We start from the raw sequence: 13,735 nt of genomic DNA on the forward strand, positions 1-13,735 counted from the left end.
ACAGCGCTCCCTTGCTGTTCTCCAGCCTCGACGCCCGCCATCACACTGTGATTTCACCTAGTTTGGCAGAGTCTCCGCTTATCTGATCTCTTCTCTGTTATTCTGTGGCATCTCCACAGAGCTACTTACTCTGTGGAGATGCCACAGAATAACCACCGATGTACAAAAGGCAATTATTTCTAAACCAACAACTGGAAGATACTTATTAACAGGATTTCTCTACTGTATGTTAAAGGTAAGCACTATTTTCAGCCAGGGCTTTGAGAAGATGGAGGTTATTTATGATTTTATTGTTTTTTGGTGAAGACTCCACTGCGCTGCAATCAGACACTAATGGCAATTTCTTGGAAACGGTGGTAAATGAGAGACCATGCGCTTCACTTAATGGAATTCTCATCTTTCATTTGTTGAATAATCCACACACTTTAGCAACTATTAGAAGAGCTATACTCAGACAGGAAGTTTTGGTACGCCATAGCGCACCAGAGTATTACATTCCATTAAATACTCACAGGTAACCTCTAAATTTACACACATGCAGGTAACTTTTGTCCAAATGAATGTTTAGATTCATGTTCAGACTATGATAAATTAACTTCCGTGAGGAAAAAACAACCGGAAAATCATTTTTTTTAATAGTTAGAATAATTTTCCTCTGTTATCTATCACTCTAGAAAATGCCACTTTGATTTCGGCTCTTGCTGTGCTGACACAGAAGTCAGTTAGCAGCAGAAGTCTCTGTTTTTAAGAGTGCTCTCGACACTTACATCTCCACTGTCAGATAGCAGGTGCTGCTGAAGAGAGCTCGCCTCCCTGACGAACCTTTTCTTAGGCCCAACTCGGTCAGCCAGGTTGCCCATGATCAGTCTACGATTTTAGCCCACCGGTAAATAATCTCATTCAACTGTCTCTCCTTTCTCTGTCTGTCTTTGTTTCTTTTCATTTACCTACTCAACTCTTCCTTACTTCCTCTCCTCTCCTGCGTCACTGACACACTTACAGACGCACACTCACACTTGAATTTCCAGTTGCACCCTCCTGTCCCTCTACACACACACAGACACACACACACACACACACACACACACTTTTTTTCACGTATAAATCTGGGTTAGATCAGTCCTGTTTTGAGCGAAATCTAAAATAGGATGACCTCCAGCTACGGAGGAGAAGGGCAGGAGTAGACAAAAGGAAGGAAGAGGACTGTAACAGTGTCATAGGCAGACAGATTAAGAGAGAGGATTTTATAACTGTTTACAATTTCATGAGAAACGGGAGCTTTTCTCACATCTGCAGAACGAAAGTCTCTGCTGTAGTCTCTTAAGGAGATCCAGAAGAGAATCATAGTGAAAAGAAACCTTATTAAATCTTACTTAAAAATGAAAATTGAGCGTGACGTGTCAGAAAATGGTAAATAAAATGAGATCTGACGCTGTATTTGCGTTGACATTAATATTTTTGATTAAACCCGATAAGTGCGCCAGTTAACAAATGCTAAAGGAGTCTTCATTTTTTGTGGATGCGTACAAGTGCAGGTTTCTTCTTTTAGTCCGATAACTGAATTACTAATATTTGTGCACAACGTATATCAAGCCAAAGGTAATGACAGTACATCAATGAACAGGGTCACTTGAACATGTCAATGCAATTCAATTAGGCATTCTGCTACATTCTATTCTCTATTGTGCTAACTGTTGCTACTCAACACATCGTTGCCCTCTGGTGGTCAGGAGGTACGATCCCCTATTACTACACTCCTTTAATATCTTTTCCCTATCTGTGCTTTTATCTCTGTCTTTTACTTTTCACTTTACAAACCAATGCACCCTATTAAAGGGAACATAACCACTCAGTTGAGACTAATCAAGACTCTGATTAAGATTCGTCACTTAAATATAAATGTGCAGCTGCTCTTTGTTTACTACCATGTGTTAACACAATGGAGGGCAGATAACTTTACTCCCACATACACACACTGTTGTGTTGATAACACTACGGCCTCTCTGCATAAGACACTCAGTACAGATGCCTCTAATAAAGAAACAAAGAATCAGAGAAGATCATCTCGACACTGTGAATGCTGGGAAAGCAGTGGAATTCCACTCATTTCACTCTGATAAATTTCACATCTTCCAGTAAGTCGTGTATAAAAAGCCCTTTTTTTAATACAATACAGCTGTTTTAAATGAGCACTTCTATTTTTTTCTAATCAACCTGTCCTTAATATCAAGCTAGGTTACTGCATTTAATCCAGCTAATATGTATCCAAATTGTAATTATATATTCACATACAATTAGCTACAACACCTGAGTTTCATCATTTATTTCTAACACGTCCAAATTTACAGGAAGGTTTTGTTTAATGGCCAGAATTGCACAGAAACAGCACTGGTGAAGTCTCCACCCATCCTGTCATAGTCTCGGACTGTCGACTTGTCTCCATTACTGTCATCCAAGGTCTCACTGCTGCATTTGTCATCCCTGATCACAACTTTTACAGACACTAGAACAAGTCAGCATGCCTAAAAAGATCATCACAGAGGTTCTGTTCTTGGACTGATACATTTTCCCAGATAAATGCTCCCTTTAAGCAATATCAGGAAGCTTAGGGAACTGTATAAATTTCTTTTTTTTTTTACAGAGATGACGAGTTCAAGGTGTTGGCTTGGCTTCAAATTCCCCACATAACCACCCTCACCTAACAAGTTACAGGAATTAAGCTTTTCTGCCTACATCTCCATGCCTGATACCAGAGAATACCTTCAAAGATCGTATGGAGTCCATGACTGTATAAGCTACAGCTTTCTGGCAGCACAGTGAGGACCTACACTGTATTAGCCAGTTTGTTTTAACGTAAAGGTGAATTGTGATGGATGTGTCGGATAAACAGGAAGCTAAGCCAAGAAAATCTTGTCTGGAAACAACAACTCACTGGTTTCTTGTTTGATACCTGCCATATATGCTGCATTAGATTTGGGAGGATTGTTGCAGCTGTCTTAGCTGACAAGCTGTATATATGTAACAAAGAGCCCTGCAGATATACAGATATATCACACCAGCAGCACAACACTGACAAATGACAATAAGAGTTATTTACAGCTGATATATAATCACTAACACATGTTTTTTAATGTTTTGTACTGTACCCAAAATCTGTTATTAACTTATTCAAACTCTGTCTCTTTCTCTTCCATTCTGCTTTATGTAAGAGTTTCTATTTATGTGTGTTGTCTAATTGGACAGAGTGAATAATATGGGAGCCTTTCCCTTTTTCTTTTCCAACCAGTGGGGCAGATTTTAGGCCCCTCTCATTATGTCTGGAATGTCAGAAACAAAAAAAGACCCTTTAAAAGATTCATAAGCTGCTAATGAGGTTACGCAGCACATTTCAAAGCAAAAACAGTGTGACGAGGTGTGTATGTCTGTGCTCACAAAAAGAAGAGATGGGGGTTATGCAATACTGTTGCTCAGTGAAAAGATTAACCAGATGAGCAGACACTGTCAGCTAAAACAAACGGCAGACGGGTTGTGGTGTCTGACTGGATTGTGAAAAAGGAAACTGGTTCATGTTTTCAGTTTATAATCTAAACCACTTCTGACAACTTCAGTCTGTAGTGTAAGAAAGGGGTCTTAAAAATTCTCATGTGCAGTTCATTTATATAATGCCAAATGACAACAACAGTTGCCTCAAGGTGATTTATATTGTAAGGTAAAGACAATAATACCTAATACCTCCTATGTTTTTCCTTGCTTAACTAAAAGTAGCTTCCAAAACAGTAACTTTTTTTTTTTATCTTTATGGGACACTAGTTGTACATCTCATATATTCAAATAGCATAAAGCCACTAGTGCTCACCTCAGTCTCCCAGTACATTCACCTATGAAATAAGTTTGAACATCCTAGGTGACTCCCGTCTTGAGTTATCCCAGTCACAAGATTTTCCAAAAACTTGACCTCTGACCTTGAGGTTGAGGTCACTGAGACTGGAACTTATGTGAAATTCTTAACAGGTACATTTATGATATCAATTACAAAATCATAGATCACGTCTCTTTCACGTTATCATGTTCACAAGATTTTCAGAAAACTTGACCTTGATCATGAGATCAAGATTTGAGCTGGTCTGAGATTTTTTGGTAGATGCACCAATGGCATGAATTTGAAAATCCTACATCGTGTCATTTTCAAGTTGTTTTATTCACAAAGTTGGGTGTCCATCCCAACTGCTCCCCCTTTTTACACCTGAAAGGTAACACACAATAGTATTTTACACTAACAAAGACATCCCCAAAGCACTTGGGATGAGAAAACTGGACAAATGGAGGACAAAACAAGAAGCGGCAGGCTTAAAAAAAACTATCTACAATAGTAGAGGACAGGCCACAAATACTTGGTGGGCCCTAGTCTACTTTTCTGATGATGGCATTCTTTCAATCTTCAGTAACCATACAGCATACAGGAATGTGTACAGACATGTCTGTGTTCCTGACTGCTGACCTGGTAACTGTGAGATATTTCTTACAGTATCCTGTATTTGACATCTAACAAACAACTCCACTAGGGTGTGGTTTCCTTTTGGAAGCAGTTTCTTATTAAATAAAACAGAAATGCACTTTTAAAGTGTTCTTTTTCTCTCATTATTGATTTCTAAACAATGCCGAAAATAAATGTTTAAGTTGAACGCTCACTTTAACTACTGCTGATCACCGCTTCTGTTGATAAATAGCAAACAGTGACACACCTTTTGGCTGTTGTTTGTGAACATTAATCATTCAACTTTGCAATGCATGTTCCTGCTCGAGAAACAAAATACATTTTTTTAAAATGATAAAATGGTTTCAAAGCACAAACCTAACCTTTGCTATTGTGCTATCGAGCGACACCTCCATAAATCTCCATGAGTAACGCTTCAGCATGCTAATGTTAATATCTTAAGCACTTTAAGGCATACTTTTATGCTCTGCCAGATGACTTGCTGAAAAATCAGGATTAATCTGCAGTAAGGTTTCCAACGCTGAACATGTTTTTATATAAGTCTTCGAAACATTTGCATAGTAATGGAGCTGCATCATATTATTACGCTTAAGGGCTTCTTACAGTTGAATGCAAACAACAGCATAAGAGATGTGTGCACGTTGTGGAAGGGGAGGAGGTGAAACAGCGGATAATAGCAATTTGTAAAAGGTGATGAAAATATAATGTATGGCAACATTAAAAGCATAATGAAACCTGCTTTTTCATTTCCTTTCCGTGCACCTTGCAGCGTTAAAAAAAAATGCAATCAAGTTAGCAAGAAGTGCGAGCGGGAGGGGCAGCTCAAGAAGAGGAAAGCAAATGACTGGCTACTTATTGCCTGTTCTTATTGTCCTTATCTTCAACGTTATGCTGCTCTGTTGTATGTTAATTGCCCCTTGGGGATAAATAAAGTCTTCTGATTTTGATTCTGATGGTAAGGTCATGTATAATAAAACTGAAAATTTGACTAATTATTGCTGTTAATTAGCAGCACTGATTAAAAAGCTGAAGTTCTAATTTTAAGCTCAGTAAGAGAAAAAACTGAATTGTGATTCACTAAATGAAATCTCACACAGGTATTCATGAATGTGATTTACATTATAAATATATATGAGCTCATTTCAGACCTCTGGGATTTTGTTATGGCCATGTTTTGTTTGTTTTTTAAACTGGAAAACATTTAGCCTTTAAAGAGCCATTTTCATTTCAATGTTAATGGCACCTTTCCTTTTATCTCAAAATGCCAGCCTGAGAGGTCTCACAGCAGATGCAAGAAGTTATTATTATTTTTCTTTATAACCGCACTCACACGAAGCAACAAAACAAATCACGATGTAAACAGAGAGATGCATCATGTTTGACGCATTAACGTGTTCGATGATAATTATGTTTATTTCTTAATATCTCAATAAAAAGCTATTTTCTACTGCTAACTTATTCATGAGGGATCACCACAGGGGTAGCTTCACATATATGATTTGGCAGATTTTCATCTAAGTAAACGAGTATAAAAGAGTGTTTTCAGTTTTTCCAGTAAGGGAACATATGTGAAAAATCACATGTGAAGGAGTTAGGTCTGTGATGGAGTCAGAACTAAGGAAAACACAGGGAGAAAAGACTCTTTCATTAAAGTTATCTGCTAATCCTTCTTGCCTGTAATGTGATTTCCACCGGAGCCAATTGCCCCTTTTGGCTCACAGACCAAATGGGCCGTTCTAGTTACGCCCTCCTTGGCGCTCTGTGTCTTTGCTAATTTTTCTTTTTCAAACACGCACATAAACACACTTTCTCTTACCTCCGTCATGTGAATAAGGTAGAATCTCAGTTCTTCAGCGTAATCTGCAAGACAAATTAAGGAAGACGATGAAGGAGATGTTAACAAGACTTTTTTTTTGCCAAGCCAACTCTAGTGCGCTTTTTTTTGCTCGCTCGTGTCCTTCTTGTACACAAAGCAGCATTCCTGATTTCCGATTACGATACTGACAAAATACTTTTTATTGATGGAAAGCTTATACTGTACGTCAGCTTCATAGACATCCTCCCATATTTCACTGAGAAAGCCCTCTGTGAGACAGGCCTGTGTGTCTGGAGTCAAGATAAATGGTTGTAATCGAGTGAACGCACGCAGTCGAACTCAGACCCCCAGAATTTATACATCGTGGTTTAATGTTGTGTTTTGTTTCACATAAGCAGACACACAGATCAACAAATCTATCCATCCACAGATCTATCTCTGTCTGTCTTATGAAGCCAAATAAGGTAATAAAGTCAAATTATTAAAAGATATTAATTGTTTATTAAGACATTAAAAATAAGTTACACTTACTGGAATGTGTGTGTGATTTTATTTGATATGATTTTCATTTGATTTTTGTTGAGAATGACCAAATAACACTTTTATTCAAATGTCTCTGATGTTCACTGGCGCACTTTTTTTTTTATTAATTGAGCATGACCCATTGGAAATTAGTGGAAAATTGCTTGGATTAAAAAAAGAAAAAGAACCCATTAGATTAATACATAACAGTTTGTAACTGCACTGTCACAAAGACTGATTTAAGTTTAACCCAACCAGTATATTTAATACTCCCCCATGTCTATTCATAAACTTACAAACAAGAGCAAGAAAGAGGAAAGAAATGTGTAATGCACTGGTTGAAGCCCAATCCCCTCTGACTGGAGCAGTGTTAGAGTTGCCAGAATGTTCCATCATAATTGCTTTTTGGATGGTCAAATCACGCTTTGGGACTATGTGGGTTTGTGTCTGATGATTTCTGTAACTCTGTTTAACAAAACCAAACGAGATAGCTGTCAGCTGAGAAGAAGTGAGCAAGAAGCCAGAGTAGCAACCTCTCTTCACTTTCCGTTGAAAGAATTTACAATCAAAATGCTGTTTAAACGGGAATTTTCCTCCTCTTTATGATCATCTTTTCAGTTTTAACCCCCATTTGAGTTTAGTAGCTCAGATTACCTTTAGATACATTTAAAGGAGCCCACCCTAACCAGAAAAACTGCAAAATACTGTAGGGCGATTGCTTGAGGAGGTTAAAGCCAATGTTTGTTCAGGCGACCCCTTGTGGCTGTAAAATCTCTAGTCACTTTTTTTCAGGCAAACCACTATTCAAGCAGAAGATGTAACAAAGGACATACAGGAGAAGGTTTTAGCATGTGATCTGCATCTGTTGTGCCCCAAGCCATAGTCTTTCCCCAAACCTAATCAAGTAGTTCTGAACTAAATCTCACCAGGACGTGACAACCAAAAATGATGAGTCAGCTAAGGTCAAATATACACAGGAAGAAACCCCTGCTTATGTGCAGTCCGGTAATCTAAGAAATACAAAATGCCAGGTCCGTAACCTACAACCTTCCTAAATGCTCTGTAGCAGAAAAACTTCTTATCATCTGTGTGAAAGCAGTATTAGCCAACCTGAGAAGACTGTATGGTGTTTTATGGTGTCATTGTGATGCAACAGTTTCTATGAGGAAGTGTCATTTTTCAGTCCAACAACACTGAGAAACAGGATTCAAAACTTTATCTCTTCTCTGAAGCACAAATTGACGCATGTTTATTATACTTACAGGGCCATGTGTGAATCCAGATTCTGAATAATGACAGTAGGAAACAACAACAGAGGCCCAAAACTCTTCCTGCTGCTTTTTTGTGTGTGTTTTGTTCTGTTTTTGGCTCTATTTTTTTCTCCACATTATAATGAACCACTACAGTGTATAACCAAAGCCCATGTGATGTGCAGAAGCATCAGCAGAGGTCACTGTTGGATATATTTCTGATGTCAAAAAAGCAGAGTGCTGTCATACTGCACAGGATTGTAAAAAGCTAATAATATGAGTAAGGTTTAAGTTTAAATTAGAGAATAATACAGATGGAGACATCCTGTAACAATTTAAAGACTTCTTAAAAGATAGAATTTTTTTAAACTTGTACTTAATTTCCAAAAAGTTATCATTTGAAATGGGAGTGGATCAAGAAAACCATGATACAATGCTGTCTGAGGTATAACATTTTCAGTTCTTTACAGTCACTCAAGTTTTCTCGTTAATCGACTGAAGAAAAAGATAAGATTACCTGGTACCAAGAAAGTAAAAGATAAAGAATTTTGGTTCAAGAGACAGAAGGTTTCACATCATGGTGAGTGTTAGTCTTGTTAGCTTGTTTAGTGTAATAACAATATTTAGACTATTTAGAGTGTAATTTTGGCTATACATGTGTTTTTTACTCTCTCATTGTTTCCCACACTCCTCTGCCTAGTATTGGGGTGGCAGGAACACAGGAAAGCCCCTTTACTGAACGTGTACTGTGTCCTTACACGCACGCACACACACACACACACACACACACACACACACACACACACACAAATGCATAAAACACACCCTTACTGAAACAAACACAATCCCCTGGCGCCTCTTTCCTGAGTGACGCTGCTGAAGCAAAATAACAATGACAGGGTTCAGGGTGGAGATTTGTGTGTGTGTGTGTGTGTGTGTGTGTGTGTGTGTCCTCTCATGAAGAACACACAGACATGCAAACTCAACTGAATCCCCACCCTGGTGATCACTGATTGTTTGGGTGCGGGATGGAGGTCAGAACTGGACCAGAGGAGACTAGCAGTGTCTACAGAGAAGAACAGCTCAGAAGTGCTACTAGATTCGTTATTCAATGCTTTTCTTAATACAGTCAAATCCTGTGACAATGCATTTCCAATGTAATGCTGCAATTAATAAAACTAGTTAATATGTCCTATTTCAGTTAATCCCTGTCAAAAAAATGTGTCACAAATATTTCTGACTTAACAGCTTGTTAAAATAAAAGAATGATTTCAAAGTTTTTACCAAAACTTGTCAATAAAGGAGTGTAAAAGATGGAAGGACCTATATTAGTTCTAACAGTCAGAAATCCACAAATGCTCTGGCTTCAAAAAGAGATCTGGTTGTACAGAAAACAATCCTGCTTCCCTCGTAAATTATGACCTCAGTTAGCACTTTTCTGAAGATTTGAAATATTTTTATAACAATGCATTGATCAAATTGATTGAAAAAAAATACACAACAAAGCTGGCAAATAAATGTCATGAATGCTAAACTTTAAAACTATGGTCCACAAATCAGTGGATGACTTCATGAGCAAGTCCATTATTCAGTCCATTATTACAACATGAAAAATAATTAACACAAACTCCATCATAAAATCTCCTCCATAGTAGGCCTGATATCAGCCAATGACGAAACTGCCTACTGAGAGGAAACAACGGTGCCAACAAAAACCAAGGAAATGATAGAGGCCTTTAGGAAACACACTCAGCACTCTGCATACACAGTGAGGACGTAGATTGTTGGTATTCACATGTCAGCTGACCTCACCTGGACCACATGTATCTCACATCAGGTGGGGACAGCCGAACAGAGGCTTTACTTCTAGAGGAAGTTAAAGCATCCCCCCCCCCCCCCCTTACCACCTGCTGGCCAACTTCCACAGGTCAACAATAGTAAGCCTTCTGACCTCATGCTGTGCGGTGTGGTTCACCAGCTGAACAGGAGAGAACAGAAAGGACCTACAACTGGTGGTGAAGGCAGCAGAGCACATCATCGGGATGACTCTCTACCCTCCCTCAGTGGCCAAATCCAAAAGAAAGCCAGCTGTATCATACTGGACCACACCCACTCTAAACATCACCTATTCTTAACCCTGACCTTCTGGGAAGAAAGTCAGATCAATCAAGTCCAAAACCAAAAGATTATAAAACATCTTTTTCACTGGCAGTAAAAAGCACTGCCCCTCCTCCCCTCCTTACAGCTGTGGAGTAATAAATCTTTACCCAAAGAGCAGGAAGTGCAATTTTTAAAAAAAAATGTCACACTGTTATTCTGTATACACCACCTCACTGTGCTTACCTTTTGTCATGTTCACGCTATTGCATGTTTTTGTATTTTCATTGTTTTCATGAACAATGATGATAAAGACCTATTATATTTTAGATAACAAGTTTAAAAAGTTTTTAAATATTCGGTTTGATTTTACTCCATGTCCTAGTATCTATTGTTATCTTTTTAATCTTCTTGTCTTAGGGGAATAAAACTCTAAAAATGAAAAAGTACAAGTAGTCCAAACTAAAAACTACAAAACTACAAAAACAAAGCAGTTAGGACTCAAAAATGTAGCTAATCTGGCATGATTAGACCTAATATACAGTTACTGTGAAAATACTGAAAGTGAGCTCTTTTTTTTCTATAGAAAACAAAACTGCAAAAAATAATAAATAAATGAATAATTTATAAAAAAAAATAAATTAAAAAAAAGTTTTTAATAAGGCAATCACCTGGGTAGCCTTTTCAAGTTTATTCAACTAAAGGTCTTAAGATATGTATTGAAATCAACTCTTAATGTGCTTAAGAATCGCTATTTCACTAACATAAAACCATCTCTTTTGTCTTACTACAGCAGCCAAACAGATATGGCTTGTTGTGCCGAGAATTCAAACTTCAAATTCTGGAAGAAAGGAATCTGTTTCATTACTCTTTTATTAGTTTAGCTTTATTCTACTTAAGAAACAGACAACATTTCTTGTACTTTGTATACATGTACAATGCTGGTTCACACCTGCTTTAGTTACCGAGTGAAAACCAAGACTTTTGCACCTTGTTTTCACCTTCATGTTACTTTTCTTTTAATATAACTGTAATCATATTAGAAAGCGAGAACTCGTAATCCTCATTCTCTACATAATCATAGCAGTGCTTCTGTGGTTCTCTCAGGCCGCCCTAAAACCTACATGGTGATTCCCCCACACTGATCTGGTACAGAACACACACTCTCCTTCTGACAGCCTTTCCCTTATTTTTTGTTATCACATTAACAGATCACAAAGCATAAAGCTTGCGTTTTGGTTTAAACCCACTTCCGGAGCAGTCAGCTTGTCAGTACAGTTTCTTGCCCATGCACATGTCTAAGCAGCCCCCCTCTCTCACCCGGCCCTGTCCCAGTAATGCCTCCTGACCCCATCCCTGTCCTCACCCGCTGCTCTAAACACAGATATTTACGCTGGGCCCTATTTATTTGATTTGTCTGTGCTCTGCGTGGCCATGCTGGCCAAACTATTCTCTCCATAACGGCAGAGGAGATGACTGTTTACACCAAGGTGAAATAAAAAGGCAAAGCAACAGGAAATTGGACAATCTTTCCCTAAATATCCTTTGGTTAAACTCAGCTGAAAGTATTACTGCAGTCATAGCTCCCCGTGTTTATTTCTGGTTGCACAGCCTCTGTGTGCTACACTTCCTTTCTTACTCTGTGGTGAATTGTAAAAGTTTAGCTTTATAACATACACACACAGATTGCACACAGATTTTGGCTGTTATGGGACTGTTGAGAAATGTGTTGGTGCACAAAAGAAGAATTTTTTTGATCTATATAACCACCTCAACGTCTCAGAAATCTACGGATCACGGTTCCCGTGTTTAGGCTTACATACCCTCCTGGAGTCGCAGCTGACGGAGGTACAGGGGACTCTGAAGTACATTACATCGGCCTGGCTCGCTTTCTCTCGTCACCAGCATTAGGTCGTTGTAGACAAACACAGTAACCTAAAAGACATGGAGGGGGAATATTAAAAAGAGAAGAATAGGACGTTGAAAAGAAGGGGATGGAGGGCAGAAGGTGGTGAAGGAGAACAGGATGTGAGAACTGGGGGTGGGGGCGCATTACATCTCAGATGATCTCACTTTGGCTTTCCACCTTACAAAATCAGCCTGCAACCCAGTTAACTACACGTACAGCACTGAATATTTGGCAGGTTTCACCCCCTGCAGTTTTCCCCCGAATCATGTCCTAGCACAGGAAATGCAGTTCACACATACAGAGCTCTGGTCATATGTATACATCCTCCCACATGGTGGTTTGGTGTCTGAATATCAACCATGCGTCTACACTGACGTAGTCCTAAATGTATCTTTTATTAACTGAATGAGGCATTTAATGAACAAACAATGAACACCTCTGTAGTTGTTTAAAGCACACATGCAGTTTATATCTGAGGGATTTAATTTCATCTTTTATTTTATTTTGTATTAAGAGACAGTAAGTTACAGCCCATGTCTTGCTTTATGCTTCTGCAGTGCTAAGGTATAAAAAGTCAAACGAACAGAGAATGAAACCGAGGAAGAAATCAAGATAAACAAGTAGAAGATAAAAGAAAAAGAAAGAGAACACCTAAATTAAGGTAAAAAGACTTCTTACGTAAGCAGGTGCAAACATGCAGCGTAACACACATAAGCTGTAATCCGTGCAGATGGGCAACATTTGAAGACAATGCTTTTGCTTTGGTGGCTTCCTCTGAGGGGTAAGATAGCAGAGGGTATTTCAGATGTAGCCAGCATGTGGTTAATGTGTGTGTCTGTGTGTGTGTGTGTGTGTGTGTGTATGCGTGCGCGTGCGTGCGTGCGTGCGTGCGTGCGTGCGTGCGTGCGTGCGTGCGTGCGTGTGTGTGCGCGTGTGTGTGTGTGTGTGTGTGTGTCTTTGAGGATGTTTGTGTGTAAATCTGAGTGGGTGGAAGAGAATGCTAGTAAGAGTGAAAAGTAAAGGACAAAGTGCATGAAAGCAATAGTTTTCACACAGAGAAGCACCCATGTTTAGTATGTATAACATTTGCGCAAACTTGTGCACAAAATCAAATATCCACTTCAAATATTTACATTTTCCACACATACTTGCTGTCGCATTAAATCTTTGTATGTATTTGTATTTTTGTGCACCAAAAAGCTTTGCAACAATGCGAAGCTCGATAATTCATGCAACAATTTTGTCTGATTAAGACTTCCATCCATTTTCTTAATCTCTTATCCTTGAGCACTTATGCATTAATATCCCAGCCCACACAAAAGGAGAAGCGGGGCGCACCCTTTACACTTCTATGTTAAGCAGAGCGAAGCATAACGTGGAGAAAAGCCAAATGTAATGTACCTATACTGAAACGCAGGGTCTCAAACAACAACATAACTCGCAATATACTCTTTACAGTTAAGTAAAGAATCTCATAAAACATAAATGTTCCATATAATGTTCAAGAATATACAGAACTAGCATGCTTTGTAAATCGAATAAGTTAAATTTATTGATAATATATCTATCTATAATACAATACATCCTGAAAATCTGGTGATTTAATCAACTTGCATCTCTTATGTAAAAGATTACAGTGAAATCTT

General features: G+C 38.5%; 1 protein-coding gene across 3 annotated transcripts in view; it reads right to left on the reverse strand.

Annotated features, from left to right (window-relative positions):
* Positions 1 to 13,735, reverse strand: part of rgs3a (regulator of G protein signaling 3a) — a 121,061-nt gene that overhangs the window by 69,295 nt on the left and 38,031 nt on the right. For all 3 annotated transcript variants that reach the window (XM_063478460.1, XM_063478459.1, XM_063478458.1), the window contains 2 exons: positions 12,004 to 12,115; positions 6,312 to 6,355 (listed from right to left, as the gene is read on the reverse strand). In XM_063478460.1, coding sequence (XP_063334530.1) covers positions 6,312 to 6,355; positions 12,004 to 12,115 — 156 coding nt within the window. The remainder of the gene's footprint in view (positions 1 to 6,311; positions 6,356 to 12,003; positions 12,116 to 13,735) is intronic.

Source organism: Pelmatolapia mariae, linkage group LG7 (genome assembly GCF_036321145.2).
Source record: "Pelmatolapia mariae isolate MD_Pm_ZW linkage group LG7, Pm_UMD_F_2, whole genome shotgun sequence".
NCBI lineage: Eukaryota > Metazoa > Chordata > Actinopteri > Cichliformes > Cichlidae > Pelmatolapia > Pelmatolapia mariae.